At 40.6% G+C, this 17,218-nt stretch overlaps 1 protein-coding gene across 3 annotated transcripts in view; it reads right to left on the bottom strand.

Annotated features, from left to right (window-relative positions):
• Positions 1-17,218, bottom strand: part of tox (thymocyte selection-associated high mobility group box) — a 66,610-nt gene that overhangs the window by 11,421 nt on the left and 37,971 nt on the right. For all 3 annotated transcript variants that reach the window (XM_058413880.1, XM_058413881.1, XM_058413883.1), the window contains exons 6-9: positions 9,586-9,855; positions 8,508-8,735; positions 6,462-6,542; positions 6,020-6,331 (exon numbers count right to left, since the gene is read on the bottom strand). In XM_058413880.1, coding sequence (XP_058269863.1) covers positions 6,020-6,331; positions 6,462-6,542; positions 8,508-8,735; positions 9,586-9,855 — 891 coding nt within the window. The remainder of the gene's footprint in view (positions 1-6,019; positions 6,332-6,461; positions 6,543-8,507; positions 8,736-9,585; positions 9,856-17,218) is intronic.

Below are 17,218 nucleotides of genomic sequence, written 5' to 3'. Positions count from 1 at the left end.
AAAAAAAGTTGTGAACCGCCGTCGTTTTTTTTTTTTTTTTTGTTAGCGCTCCACAAATATGCAAAAATTAAAAGGTGGATTATTGCTGGAGTTCAGATTTAAAGCTGTGCTGCTATTAAGGGCTTAACACACACACACACACACGATACAGAAAAATCCAATTTTATCTTTCTTACACATCTCTGAAATATCGCCACAGTCAACGACTACAATCAAAATTTTGTAATTCAGATAAAAGTATTATTATTTTTCTCAGTTTAAATGATAAGATCAATTTCCTGCTGAAAAAATGGATGGAGTAAAAAAAAACAAACAATGGAGTAGTTTCTGTTTTAAATGTTTCTTCGAATCGCGCAGATGAGAGACGGAGCACAGTAAACGTTCAATAGGCTTTCATATTCAAATCAGAAGGTTTTACTGTGTTTTCTTTCTTTCTTTCATGGGAACTGTTTCAAACTGGAAATGTGTGTACATGTGTGGAGATATTTCCCAGCATGCCTTTCATTTACACACACACACACCCTGAAAACATGTCCCAGAACAAACAGAACACTTTACAGCACTCCGACTACAGCACTACAGGACCTGCTCTGAGCCTCTGACTGTTATATAAATATATAAATAATAAACATCTACACACTGCTGAGATTACACCAAAGACACATGAGATCATATTCAAGAGGAGTGTGTGTGTGTTTATGTCAGTGTGTCTGTGTGCGTGTATGTGTGTGTATCTTTTGGATGGATCTAAAATTTTGTATGTAAAGTCTGTATTGTTCATTTAAATCTATTAAAGTTCATCTACAAACTGTAATCTTTATCTATGTGTGTGTGTGTGGTGAGAGTGTGTGTGTGTGTGTGTGTGTGTGTGGTGAGAGAGAGAGAGAGAGAGAGAGAGAATGTATTTTCTGTCGTTTTTTTCATGCTCCTAATACTGACACCCTCATCTATCTCCATACTGTGTTATTTCTCTCCATTTTCAAATTACAGTGCGTGTGTGTGTGTGTGTTTAATGGAAATCTGTGCACATACATTAGTGTGTATTAATAAGTTCTGCTCTGGTCAGGAATAAATGAGAGATATGACATGGAGGAGCAGCTGCTCGTAGCGCCTCCCAGAACATTACTGAGATTCAGATAAAACACACACACCTCGTCTAACTGTGATACACTCACACATACACACACACACACCTCGTCTAACTCTGATACACACACACATACACACACCTCGTCTAACTCTGATACACACACACACACCTCGTCTAACTCTGATACACACACACACACCTCGTCTAACTCTGATACACACACACACACCTCGTCTAACTCTGATACACACACACACACCTCGTCTAACTCTGATACACACACACACACCTCGTCTAACTCTGATACACACACACACACCTCGTCTAACTCTGATACACACACACACACCTCGTCTAACTCTGATACACACACACACACACCTCGTCTAACTCTGATACACACACACACACCTCGTCTAACTCTGATACACACACACACACACACCTCGACTAAACTCCGATACACACACACCTCGTCTAACTCTGATACACACACACACACACACACACACACCTCGTCTAACTCTGATACACACACACACACACCACACACACACCTCATCTAACTCTGATACACACACACATACACACACACACACACGTACACCTCGTCTAACTCTGATACACACACACATACACACACACACACCTCGTCTAACTATGATACACACACACATACACACACACACACACATACACACACCTCGTCTAACTCTGATACACACACATATACACACACACCTCGTCTAACTCTGATACACACACACACACCTCGTCTAACTCTGATACACACACACACACCTCGTCTAACTCTGATACACACACACACACCTCGTCTAACTCTGATACACACACACACACCTCGTCTAACTCTGATACACACACACACACCTCGTCTAACTCTGATACACACACACACACACCTCGACTAAACTCCGATACACACACACCTCGTCTAACTCTGATACACACACACACACACACACACCTCGTCTAACTCTGATACACACACACACACACCACACACACACCTCATCTAACTCTGATACACACACACATACACACACACACACGTACACCTCGTCTAACTCTGACACACACACACCTCGTCTAACTCTGATACACACACACATACACACACACACACACACACACCTCGTCTAACTCTGATACACACACACATACACACACACACACACACACATCTCGTCTAACTCTGATACACACACACACACCTCATATAACTCTGATACACACACACACACACCTCATATAACTCTGATACACACACACACACATCTCGTCTAACTCTGATACACACACACACACCTCATATAACTCTGATACACACACATACACACACACACACACATCTCGTCTAACTCTGATACACACACACACATCTCATCTAACTCTGATACACACACATACACACACACACACACACACACACACACACATCTCGTCTAACTCTGATACACACACACACACACACACATCTCGTCTAACTCTGATACACACACACACATCTCATCTAACTCTGATACACACACATACACACACACACACACACACACATCTCGTCTAACTCTGATACACACACACACATCTCATCTAACTCTGATACACACACATACACCTCATATAACTCTGATACACACACACACATCTCATCTAACTCTGATACACACACACACATCTCATCTAACTCTGATACACACACACACACCTCATATAACTCTGATACACACACACATACACACACACACACACATCTCGTCTAACTCTGATACACACACACACACACCTCATCTAACTCTGATACACACACACACACCTCATATAACTCTGATACACACACACACACACACACACATCTCGTCTAACTCTGATACACACACACCTCATATAACTCTGATACACACACATACACCTCATATAACTCTGATACACACACACACACACCTCATATAACTCTGATACACACACACACACACACACACACATCTCGTCTAACTCTGATACACACACACACACCTCATATAACTCTGATACACACACACACATCTCATCTAACTCTGATACACACACATACACACACACACACACCTCATCTAACTCTGATACACACACATACACACACACACACACACATCTCGTCTAACTCTGATACACACACATACACACACACCTCATATAACTCTGATACACACACACACATCTCATCTAACTCTGATACACACACACACACATCTCATCTAACTCTGATACACACACACATACACACACACATCTCGTCTAACTCTGATACACACACACACACACCTCATATAACTCTGATACACACACATACACACACACATACACACACACATCTCGTCTAACTCTGATACACACACACACACACCTCATATAACTCTGATACACACACATACACACACACATCTCGTCTAACTCTGATACACACACACACACCTCGTCTAACTCTGATACACACACACATACACACCTCATATAACTCTGATACACACACACATACACACACACATCTCGTCTAACTCTGATACACACACACATACACACACACACCTCATATAACTCTGATACACACACACATACACACACACACCTCATATAACTCTGATACACACACACATACACACACATACACACACACATCTCGTCTAACTCTGATACACACACACACACACACCTCATATAACTCTGATACACACACACACACACCTCATATAACTCTGATACACACACACATACACACACATACACACACACATCTCGTCTAACTCTGATACACACACATACACACCTCATATAACTCTGATACACACACACATACACACACACACATCTCGTCTAACTCTGATACACACACACACACCTCGTCTAACTCTGATACACACACACATACACACCTCATATAACTCTGATACACACACACACACACACACCTCATATAACTCTGATACACACACACATACACACACACACACACACACACACACACATCTCGTCTAACTCTGATACACACACACACACACCTCATATAACTCTGATACACACACACATACACACACACACATCTCGTCTAACTCTGATACACACACACACACACACCTCATATAACTCTGATACACACACATACACACACATCTCGTCTAACTCTGATACACACATACACACACACCTCATATAACTCTGATACACACACATACACACACACACACACACACATCTCGTCTAACTCTGATACACACACACACACACACCTCATATAACTCTGATACACACACATACACACACACACACACACATCTCGTCTAACTCTGATATACACACACACACACACCTCATATAACTCTGATACACACACATACACACACATCTCGTCTAACTCTGATATACACACACACACACACCTCATATAACTCTGATACACACACATACACACACATACATACACACATCTCGTCTAACTCTGATACACACACACACACACACACCTCATATAACTCTGATACACACACACACACACACACCTCATATAACTCTGATACACACACATACACACACACACACATCTCGTCTAACTCTGATACACACACACACACACACCTCATATAACTCTGATACACACACACACACACACACACACACATCTCGTCTAACTCTGATACACACACACACACACACCTCATATAACTCTGATACACACACACATACACACACACACACACACATCTCGTCTAACTCTGATACACACACACACACACCTCATATAACTCTGATACACACACACATACACACACATCTCGTCTAACTCTGATACACACACACACACACACACCTCATATAACTCTGATACACACACATACACACACACACACATCTCGTCTAACTCTGATACACACACACACACACACCTCATATAACTCTGATACACACACACACACACACATCTCGTCTAACTCTGATACACACACACACCCACACCTCATATAACTCTGATACACACACACATACACACACACACACACACATCTCGTCTAACTCTGATACACACACACACACACCTCATATAACTCTGATACACACACACATACACACACATCTCGTCTAACTCTGATACACACACATACACACACACATCTCGTCCAACTCTGATACACACACACACACCTCATATAACTCTGATACACACACACACACACCTCATATAACTCTGATACACACACACATACACACACACACACATCTCGTCTAACTCTGATACACACACACACACCTCATATAACTCTGATACACACACACACACCTCATATAACTCTGATACACACACACACACACCTCATATAACTCTGATACACACACACATACACACACACATACACACACACATCTCGTCTAACTCTGATACACACACACACACACCTCATATAACTCTGATACACACACACACATACACACACACATCTCGTCTAACTCTGATACACACACACATACACACACACACACACCTCGCTCTGGTACTACTGGATCATATAAATACACATATAAAATAATATCTAGTCTGTGGATGCTGTAAGTGATTTATTAATATGACACACACACACACAAACACCCATACGTGTTTGTGTATGTGTATATGTATGTGTGTGTTTAGGTGTATGTGTGTGTGTGTGTGTGTGTGTATGTATGTGTATGTCTGTGTTTGTGTATGTGTACATGTATGTGTGTGTGTGTGTTTAGGTGTGTGTGTGTATATTTGTGTATGTGTATATTTGTGTGTGTGTGTGTGTGTGTGTATGTATGTGTATGTCTGTGTGTTTGTGTATATTTGTGTGTGTGTGTGTGTATGTATGTGTATGTCTGTGTGTGTGTGTGCGTGTTTAAGTGTATGTGTGTGTTCACCTGGGCCATAGACGGTGAGTGCAGTGGCATGGCATGGCTGCCCATCTGCTGCTGCAGGCTGATGTGCTGGTGTAGCGGAGGGCTGATCTGCAGAGGAGGTGGAGTCGTAGCCGCCATGTTGCCCATGCTAATGTTAGCACCAGGGCGAGAGGTGCCGCCGCGGTTCAGTCCGGGCTGCATGGGGGGCAGATGTGGCTGCTGGGGGTATGGAGGAGCCATGTAGAGCCCTGGATGTGACTGAAATGATGAAGGCTTAGGACCGAGCATCTGAGACGTCTGGGAGACCTTCACCTCGCCCGGCTCGCTGTAACTCTGTAGGAACGTTATTAAGCATTATTCCCAGAACCCCATGGTAATATCCTGAGAACATACCAACATCTAGAACCTACTGCTGAAGAACATCTGGGGTAAAAACTGAAGAAAAAGCTCTTTCAGCAGATACCTGGGAGACCAGCGTGGCTCTGTAAGCAGCCAGCTGTTTCAGATACTCCTTCTTTGCAGTCTCTGTCTTCTTCTTATACACCTGCGATGAACACACACACACACACACACACACACAGAACACACCAGGAACCAAATCAGCACTAGATCTCATCTTCAAAACTATTTTTTTGGTATAGTATATATAGATGTATTGTTCTGTTGTTTATAACAAGCTCTGAAACATTTCAGGAGCACTTTAAACACTACTATTATTATTAGTGTGTGTGTGTGTGTGTGTGTGAGAGAGAGAGAGAGATTATTTGCACATCAGTACATCAGAGTGTTTATTGGTTCCATCATCAGACACACACACACACACACAGAGCAGAGACGCTCTGTTCTTTTTGTTAGATAAACATCCCGTCATAAACACACACACACACACACAGATTTGAAGGCGTGACGATTATATCGGTGTAATAACTCACTGCCATGAGCAAATCTGAAAATACCGTTCATTATTCCTGCTCTTACACACGCACACACCTGAAACGAAACTTATATAACATCAGTGTGTTTCCTTTTCGTGCAAAATTCAGACCAGACCACAACAGAACACACACTGAGAGCATTAACCTTTCTCCTCTTTAGGTTTTTGTTGTTGTTGCTTTTTTTTCACCTCCATGGTGAAAAGGTGTCATTATATTTTACTGTTTCTCTTTTTTTTTTTAACAAGCAGGGGCTGTCCCAATACACTGCTATTGCACAACTTGCACGTTAAACATGCTGACAGCTAAAAAAAATATCAAAAACAATCCTAACAATGGATTAATCTGAACTGAATCCAGAAGAGCTTTTCATGATGGCCATGCATGTCCTTTCATCATTATCTACACTATATTGCCAAATGTATTGGGACACCCCTCCAAATCACACGAGTTGGGCTCGGCCCCTTAGTTCCAGTGAAAGGAACTCTTAATGCTTCAGCTTCATACCAAGACATTTTGGACAATTTCATGCTCTTTGTGGGAACAGTTTGGGGATGACCCCTTCCTCTTCCAACATGACTGTATACCAGTGACCAAAGCAAGGTCCATAAAGACATGGATGAGTGAGTTTGGTGTGGAGGAACTTGACTGGCCTGCACAGAGTCCTGACCTCAACCCCATAGAACACCTTTGGGATGAATTAGAGTGGAGACTGTGAGCCAGACCTTCTCGTCCAACATCAGTGCCTGACCTCACAAATGTCCTTCTGGAGGAATGGTCAAAAATTCCCATAAACACACTCCTAAACCTTGTGGAAAACCTTCCCAGAAGAGTTGAAGCTGTTATAGCTGTAAAGGGGCGGGACAACTCCATATTACATTCATGTGGAGGTAAAGGCAGATGTCCCAAAACTTTTGGCATGTACATACACCTTTCAGGTATAACATTGTGAGCAGTGCCAGGTGAAGTGAATAAGATCTATGATCTCCTCATCATGGCACCTGTTAGGAGCTGTTTAGGGGTTAGGGTTATGTATTAGAAGTTAGGGGATAGAGATTAGGGGTTAGATTTTAGTGGATTGGGATTAGGAGTGAGAGATTAGTGGATTGGGATTAGGAGTGAGGGATTAGTGGACAGGGATTAGGAGTGTGGGATTAGTGGATAGGGAATAGGGAACAGTTATAAGGCATTATAAGGTTACAGATTAGGTGTTTTGGGGGGGAATGGAGGACAGCAGTTAGGAATTATGGGATGAAGATTAGGAGTCAGGCTTTAGGGTTAAAGGATTAAGGGATAAGCGAAAGGGATTTACATTGACATATTAGAGAAAACAGATTATGGGAGAGAAATTATAGGATAAGCATTAGGCAATAGAGATTAGGGAATAGAATTTAAGGGGTTAAGGTTTAAAGCATCAGTAGTGAGGGATTAGAGGTTCATTAGAGTTAAGGACACTCTGTATCAGTAATCACTATATATAGGGGTTTTAGGTTGGTCCCATTAGTAAACCCTGTAAAGAACATCTTCAGGAAGTAACAGTGTGTATAATAAAGGATAAAGAATGCTGATTGGAGAACCTGTTTCTGCTCCTCCCCCAGCCCGTCCCACATGGAGGCCACGATCTTGGACACTTCTCCAAAGGTGGCGTTGGGGTTCTGGCCCTTAATGGCAGCCTGCGTGTCTCTGAAGAACAGGGCGTATGCTGAGACAGGTTTCTGAGGCTCATTCGGGTCTTTCTTCTTCTTCTTCTTGGGAGTTTTGGGTTTTTTTGCCACATCTGTAGCTGCTCTCTTCTCTGCTCCACTCTGAAGAAAATGAAAAAAAAATTGAATGTGAGTGTGAAGGCTCACGTGCGTGTGAGTGTGAAGGCTCACGTGCGTGTGAGTGTGAAGGCTCACGTGCGTGTGAGTGTGTAGGCTCACGTGCGTGTGAGTGTGTAGGCTCACGTGCGTGTGAGTGTGTAGGCTCACGTGCGTGTGAAGGCTCACGTGCGTGTGAAGGCTCACGTGCGTGTGAGTGTGAAGGCTCACGTGCGTGTGAGTGTGAAGGCTCACGTGCGTGTGAAGGCTCACGTGCGTGTGAAGGCTCACGTGCGTGTGAGTGTGAAGGCTCACGTGCGTGTGAGTGTGAAGGCTCACGTGCGTGTGAGTGTGAAGGCTCACGTGAGTGTGAAGGCTCATGTGAGTGTGAAGGCTCACGTGAGTGTGAGTGTGAAGGCTCATGTGAGTGTGAAGGCTCACATGAGTGTGAGTGTGAAGGCTCATGTGAGTGTGAAGGCTCACGTGAGTGTGAAGGCTCACGTGAGTGTGAAGGCTCACGTGAGTGTGAGTGTGAAGGCTCATGTGAGTGTGAAGGCTCATGTGAGTGTGAAGGCTCACGTGCGTGTGAGTGTGCAGGCTCATGTGAGTGTGAAGGCTCACGTGAGTGTGAAGGCTCATGTGAGTGTGAAGGCTCACGTGAGTGTGAGTGTGAAGGCTCACGTGAGTGTGAAGGCTCACGTGAGTGTGAAGGCTCACGTGAGTGTGAAGGCTCACGTGCGTGTGAGTGTGCAGGCTCATGTGAGTGTGAAGGCTCACGTGCGTGTGAGTGTGCAGGCTCACGTGAGTGCGAGTGTGTAGGTTCACGTGAGTGTGTGCTTGTGTGTGTGATTTCAACCTTCAGAGCTTCATCCGCATCGTCCTCATGGACAGAGCTGGAAGGAGAGGGTGTGGCTGACTTGCTCTCTGGAGGAGAAGGTGACCCGTGAGCACCGCTGTTCCCATTATTTCCGGCATTCCCACTCATGCCCAGCTGAGTACTGAGCTGTGATTGGTTGACAGGAGTCAGCTGACCTTGAGGAACCATTCCTGACGGCACTCTGGGTCTGAGAGCATCCCCATGAGGACGACCGCCGTATCGTGAGTCCGAGTTCACCATCTGCTGCATCTGCAGGAGGAAAAGACACAAACAGGGTTCAAACCCTCACCTGTACCTTTGACCTGTAGGAGTAGGAGTCATCTTGCTTACAGTGTGTCTTGAGGGAAAATCACTTCCTTTGTGGGGCGTTACCTGACACCACCTACAGCAGCAGGTGAGCTGAAACTTACCCAGCCGCCCACCCAGCCCAACACACACACACACACACACACACACCTGCTATTGTTTTGCCACAATGCCCCTGACAGGTGGGGCTGGACAGGTGACACACACACGCACACACACACACCGTCTAATCTTACAGAACTCACTTCACTTAAAACATTCATAACTAAACGGTCAGTCATCTGAAACCACAGAATGTGTGTGTGTGTGTGTGTGTGAAAGTGTGTTACACCTCATCAGATTCAGACCCCCCCCCAAAAAAAAATCAGAAGAAAACGAGCTAGAAAAAAAAGAAAAAAAATGTAAAAGATGATTCAGATTCAGTAAATGATTCAGATGACTCTGTGGAAATTAAAGTAACAGCCCGATTTTTACGTTTCTCTAATAATTTCAGAGGAAATGATGGTCACAATCCAACACACACACACACACACACACACACATAAAAAGAAACTCAATTGTGCAAGTGTCAATCACTAAAATGTAGAAATAAAAGAAAAAAGAAAAAAGTATAATAATAAACAATAATTAATTTATTACTTATTTTCTCTTCAATTTTTTTGTTTTCTCCCTGTTTATATTTGAAAATAAAATAAAAATAATATATTTTATATATTATTTTAAAAATAAAATTTTATTTCTTCTTAAAAACGTATTTTTTTAAAATTATTTTTGTTTCCCTCTTTGTTTTTTTTTTATTTAAAAAAATATATCTTTATAAATATCTCTGAAAATCTGTATTCCATTCCAGATGAAGCCAATAAAATAAATTTTTATAAATAAAATTGAATACTTTTTTAAAACGAGGTAAGAATGTAACAGCTTCTTCTCAGTAAAAGAAAGACTGAATAAATAAACACGTAAGCAGTGTGTTAAAGTTGATGAGTGATTCATATGACGCTGCTCACTGAAAACCGTACTTTCGTTTTTAGTAAAAAAAAAAAATTTTTAAGCGAACTTCACGGACAGTAAGAGCGTTCCGAGTGGAGCGTCAGGAACGGTTTTCGGTAAAGGCTGTGAAAGTTAACATGCAGATGGGTTTCATGACTTCACCGTAAACATTAGCAGTATATTTCAAAATGAGAAGCGGAAAAATGAAAAATGTTCTGGAGAAATGAGTTACTCTCCGAGGCGGAGAGACATTCGGTCTTTGGTGACTAACTGCGGTCAGAATTTCCAAATCTGCCTTAAATTTTTTTTTCTTTTTAAGCAGTAGGGCAAAAGTTAGTATCCCCCATGGTTTATAAGATACAATTTAATTACCAGGAGAACAGAATTTTGTAAATAAATTAATTAATTAATACATTTTTACTCCACGACATTCAGTGATAAAATCAAAATATTTTCTTTACTATTTATTATTGATTAATTTGTGAAAAAACAGTTACATATCTGTCATGTTCCTGAGAAACCATAAATACATGTAAATTCCTCTGTTCTAGCTGAAGTTCCAGCTTCACCTCTGACTGATACACAAGAATTTCATCAGTAACTTCTTTGGGCTTTTCCCTTCAGGGGTCTCCACAGCGAATCTTCTCTCTCCACCTATCCCTATCTTCTGCATCCTCAACACTTACACCCACTAGCTTCATATCCTCATTTATTACATCCATATTCCTGGAAATGATTTGATGAAATTAATTAAGAAAAAATAAATAGATTGATGAAAAAAAATACTGAACATTTTCTGGATTTTCATCTAAAATATTTTACATTAAAACACAAACATTCTCCTTATTTTTAATTATTATTATTATTATTATTATTATTATTATTATTATTATTATTATTATTATTATTATTATTAAGTTATTTAATTAAAAAAAGAAAATCTAGATGCATGATACAGAATGTTTGAACACTGAACTGTGTGTGTGTGTGTGTGTGTGTGTGTCAGAGCGAGGCTTTGATGGTATTTATCATTGGAGCACAACATTAATCTCTGCTGCACACAGCATAAAATCTGAATTGAGTGAATAGAGGTCATGTGATGAGGTCAGGCACAACTGCCCTAAAGGCTGCCTTTTCTGCACTTTTAAATATTTTAATAAATAAAATTCCCCCTAAAACACCCAATACCCCCCCAACCCCAATAAACACCCACCCCCACAACGGTACTGACCCGTAGCACCCGTAGGTCATTTCCATTTCATATCCAATTCCTCTAAATCACTGAGACAAATCATAATTACAGAGAGAGAGAGAGAGAGAGAGAGAGAGAGAGAGATAAAGAGAGACAGAACAAGTGAGCGAGAGAATAAAAGAGTGAGAGAGAAAGAGAGAGAACAAGAGAGAGAGTAAGAGAACAAGAGGGAGAAAAGGAGAGAAAGAACAAGTGAGCAAGAGAATGAAAGAGAAAGAGAGAGAGAGAGAGAGAGAGAGAGAGAGTGTTTTTTCCTCCATGCTCTTTATCCAATGACATTTTAAAAGAAGGAGAATAATGCGAGTGTCATTTCAGGGCTGCTCTCACATCCTTCTGTTTCCATTAAAGTGGTATAAATAGCTTAAGTGCTGGCGCCGATTGTTTTTGCGGAGGGTTATAAAAGCTTGGCTCAGCGATAAGCCGCGTAACCAGAGCGTGTTTCACGTGCCAAACCTGCAGTCACGCTCTATATACATTTACATCACAGGTAAACAGCACCGGAGGATTTTATTCCTCTTTCCATCGTCCACAAACTCAGTGAGCCCAGTGAAGAAAAAACAATCAGCATTTTCTATTGTGATGGTTGTGTTTTAGGTAAAAACTGTAGCTGTGCCGTGATTACAGCTCTAAACCACAGAGACTCCAGAGATAAAGACTGACTTTCTGTTTCCTCTGTGTGTGAAACTGTGACTGAGAGAGAGAGAGAGAGAGAGAGAGAGAAAAGAGGGAGTGAGTGAGTGAGTGAGAGAGAGAGAGAGAGAGAGAGAGAGAGAGGAAAGAGAGAGAGAGAGAGGCAGACAGACAGACAGATAGGAAGTCTGTCTAATTCAAAGACACACCCATCTGTCCAATTCAAAGACATGCCCGTCAGTCCGATTCAGACACACCCATCTGTCTAATTCAGACACGCCCGTCTGTCTAATTCAGACACGCCCGTCTGTCTAATTCAGACACACCCGTCTGTCTAATTCAGACACACCCGTCTGTCCAATTCAAGGACACGCCAATCTGTCCAATTCTAAGACGCGCCCATCTTTCTCTAATTCTAATACACGCCTGTCTATCTAATTCAATTGTTTTAAATGAGTTTTCTGATAAAATAAAAGTCTTTTCATGTTGTATGTTAAATAAAACACAGTTAATTAAATTAGAGTCATAAAGCACATAAAGGAAGTCAGAAACAAAGCAAAGGGAGTCCATGCATTGTGCAGCTCCAACAGGCGAATGCTGAGCAAAAAATTAATTCCATCAGCTCGCTCTTCCATTCTCCACCGCAACTACAATCTCTCCGTCCCGTTGCCTGGCAACCGTAATTCATAGTCCTTCTAAATGGATGGATGTTCTCAGAATGTGGAGAACATTAAGGTGAAAAGAACAAATGGCTTTTGTGTATCAGGAAAATCTCTCAGCGTTCTGAAAAGAGGAAAAAAAAAGAGCCACTCGGGTGCATTTCTCTCTTCAAAGACAGGCTTTTAAAGTAATAATAAAAAATATTATTAAAGAAAATTTATACAGTCCTGCTCCAAAACCCTGGAAGAGAATTACACAAGCAGCCCCAGACACGTGTAATGCAGTGTGTTATTTACAGAGATAAAAACGCCACATTAAAACATTTACACCAAAGAAACACCAGACAGAAGACTAGTGGGGAAAAGAAGACATTTTAGTGCTTAAGAATGTTGCAGAAATACTAAATAAAAATAACTTATAAAAAATATATATATATATTATAATGAGTAAGTGAGTAAAGTAAAGATATATATAATAAACAGTACAGTGTTTACTTTGCAAGAAGCGATTATGGGGTCCAAGCACCAAGAGCTAAAAAGGCCCACAAATATCTATCTATCTATCTATCCATCTATCTATCTATCTATCCATCTATCCATCTATCTATCCATCTATCTATCCATCTATCTATCCATCTATCCATCTATCTATCTATCTATCCATCTATCTATCTATCTATCTATCTATCTATCTATCTATCTATCTATCTATCTATCCATCCATCTATCTAGCCATCCATCAATCCATCTCTCTCTCTCTCTCTCTCTATCTCTCCCTCCCTCCACTATCCATCCAGTTCTCTCCCGAGCAGTCCATCCATCAACTCTCTCGATCAATCTATCTAATCAAACAATTCAGTCCATCCATCCATTAATCAACCAAACAAACTCTCTCTCCATCCTGACAATATGCCAGTGAATGAAATCTCCATTTTGATGTTTCTTGATTCTTGTACACCAAATATCTATCAGGGCAATAAAAAACATGAGTGAATAACGCTAAGTGTGCAGGAACACACTCCTGTTGTCATGTTGTATGAATGTTTAGTGCGTTTTCACAGACACTTCAGTTATCAGACCACATCTTCACACCATGACACACCATCTTACTGTCACAATACTATTACAGCATAGCTGCTAATGCTACAGCGGCTCTATGTTAACACTCCTGACCTCACTGTGAGATCACATGACCACATGGACAAGCCATCGGAGTTGTTTTTCTGGTCAGAGACAGATAACTGAAGTAATGTACACATCCTTCACATTTTGTATCTACAAACCAAAATGTTCAGTGGACTGAGAACAATACGTTTTCACACAGCCCTGAACAAATGGAGCACAAAATGAAGCGCTTTAAAGGGATCTGCTGTTCTACACAAAAAATGCTGAGTCGTGGATCTGAGACCATTCAGAGCAGTGAAACAGGGCAAGTGTGAAAACACTCTGACTGACCGACTCGAATTTGAATAATTATATAAGAAAAAAGCCACAATCTCAGTCCTGTAATAAAAACCATTAAAATATAACCTACTTATAACCATCATAATAATGAGAATTAATATTAAATACTTCAGCTTTAGAGGGGGGGGGCAAGGGGAGAGAGAGAGAGAGAGAGAGAGAGAGAAACAGAGTGACAGAGTGAGAAGATTATCTGTGGTATCAGATATCAGATCCTCCATCAGAAGTGTAGTTAGTGTGATGTAACTGGTGTGTATCAGAGCTGTATCAGACTCTCAGTGAGAGTGAAAGTGAGATGAAGAATTTCTCTGTAAAGATCTGGGTCATTCTCACACTTTTCTAAAAGTTAGACAAGTGAGTGTGATTACACGAGGAGAAGTCACTCGGTAACTCTCGTGATTACGAAGAGAAACATTTCTACTATACACACACACACACACACACACACTATATATATATGGTGTATACAAAGAAAGAGAGACTCACAGATAGAGCTGGGCAATATATCCTATAAATTGAATCTCCGATTTTTTTAAACAAAATTCAATTTTCCATTTTAAAATGATTAATAAAAAAACAAACAAACAAAAAAAGAATTAAACACTACAGACTATAGGATAGATTTTTTTTTAATTTGAGCAAAAACAATAAAACCAAAAATATGAATTCCTAATTTGGACTAAAAGTGCAAAGTCCAGACTTACTTTCGCTAACAAGTTTTCTTGTTATTTTAGAAAAACAATAATCAATACAACAAAATCAAAACCATTTTTGGGATGAATAAAGTGCAAACGTTCACCAGTCTTTACAAGTTCTAGTTATTCTAGCAAAATCAAGTAATTTAGCAAAATATGAGGGATTTGGGGGTTGCAGAACTACGGAAGCTCGCTGTGCCAAACCGAAGAGAAATTGTAAAACCAATTTTCGCTTTTCAACATCGACATAAACCATAAATTCCAATGAATCGATAATAATGACAAATCACGCAGCTCTACTTACAGATAGAGAAACATTAACAGAGAGAGAAAGAGGGAGAGAGAGAGAGACAGACAGACAAACAGATAGACAGAGAGTGAGAGAGACAAACACAGAGAGAAAGTAAGACAGAAGAACAGATAGAGAGACAGACAGATGCACCATGAAGTATCTTCATCAAAGAAAAACAATCCAAGAGCACTGAATCAAAACAATAAAATAAAATAGAAAAAAAAGAAATAAATAATTAAAACATAATATTTAATATGCTTCAGTGCATGGAAAGAGTCTTTCCCAATTTCAATTAAAATACAGATAATCCTCGTTATATTTTAGAGATGTGATTAAAATCACACAGGATATGAGAACACACTGAAGCGTCAGCACCAGTTACAACACCAAGAGAAAAAAAAGCTTTAAACTTTCCAGTAACGTTTAACAGATTCACTTCTGATCATCGTTTTCTAGAAACTCCAACGCAAAAAAGTACATCTACTTATTTATTTATTTATTTATTTATTTATTTATTTATTTATTTATTTATTTATTTAAAACTAGGAAACCTCGGAGTAAAAAAAAACTCCAAAGAAGCTCAGAGTCTTGATTACGGGGAAAAACACGGGGGAAAATGTAGCCTTATCAAAAGTCCCGGATGTGAGAGAAGGAACTCAAGAAATCATCTGTAGAGCATCCAGAGATGATGATGAACATCGTAGAGCTTCACACACACGCGCATATATATATATATACACATATACACACACACAAAGGTGTTTGGTTCCACAGACACGATTAAACTTGATTCCTCTTCACATTAGCGCTGTTCGTGAGATCGGTCAGCTTGGGGGAATAACCCCAAAGTGTCAATGTTTCATCAACACAATGCGAAATGTCTCTCTCATAAATCACTTCTGGAGAAATGAAACTAACTGTAGACGTGTGTGTGTGTTCCTCACGCAGCGATGGAGGCCGAGTGTGAGTGTGTGAGAGTGTGTGTGAGTGTGTGAGAGTGTGTGTGGTTAAACCTCAGGACTTGAATGTGAGTCAGAGTGAAAGGAGCTGGAGCTCTTGTTTTCCTCACACCTCACATCTGCCAGATATTAAGTGTTCTTCACCCTGGGGTGTGGAGTGTGCCCGTGTATACACACACACACACACACGACATTTCAATAATCATAACCAAACTGATGAGATGTCTGATGAGACTTTTTTTTGACGTTTTAAATGTATTAATTATTTATTTTTTGATTATTAATTATTGATGACAGTCGCAGTGGTTCACTATTTAATTTTGTCTCACGTGAACTTCTTCAAAACCTCTGGGAATCAGATCAGCCAG

This window comes from Hemibagrus wyckioides, linkage group LG17, assembly GCF_019097595.1.
Source record: "Hemibagrus wyckioides isolate EC202008001 linkage group LG17, SWU_Hwy_1.0, whole genome shotgun sequence".
In the NCBI taxonomy this organism is placed as follows: Eukaryota; Metazoa; Chordata; class Actinopteri; order Siluriformes; family Bagridae; genus Hemibagrus; species Hemibagrus wyckioides.
Note: the sequence above shows the minus strand (reverse complement) of the source record. Positions and strands in the feature narration are given on the sequence as shown.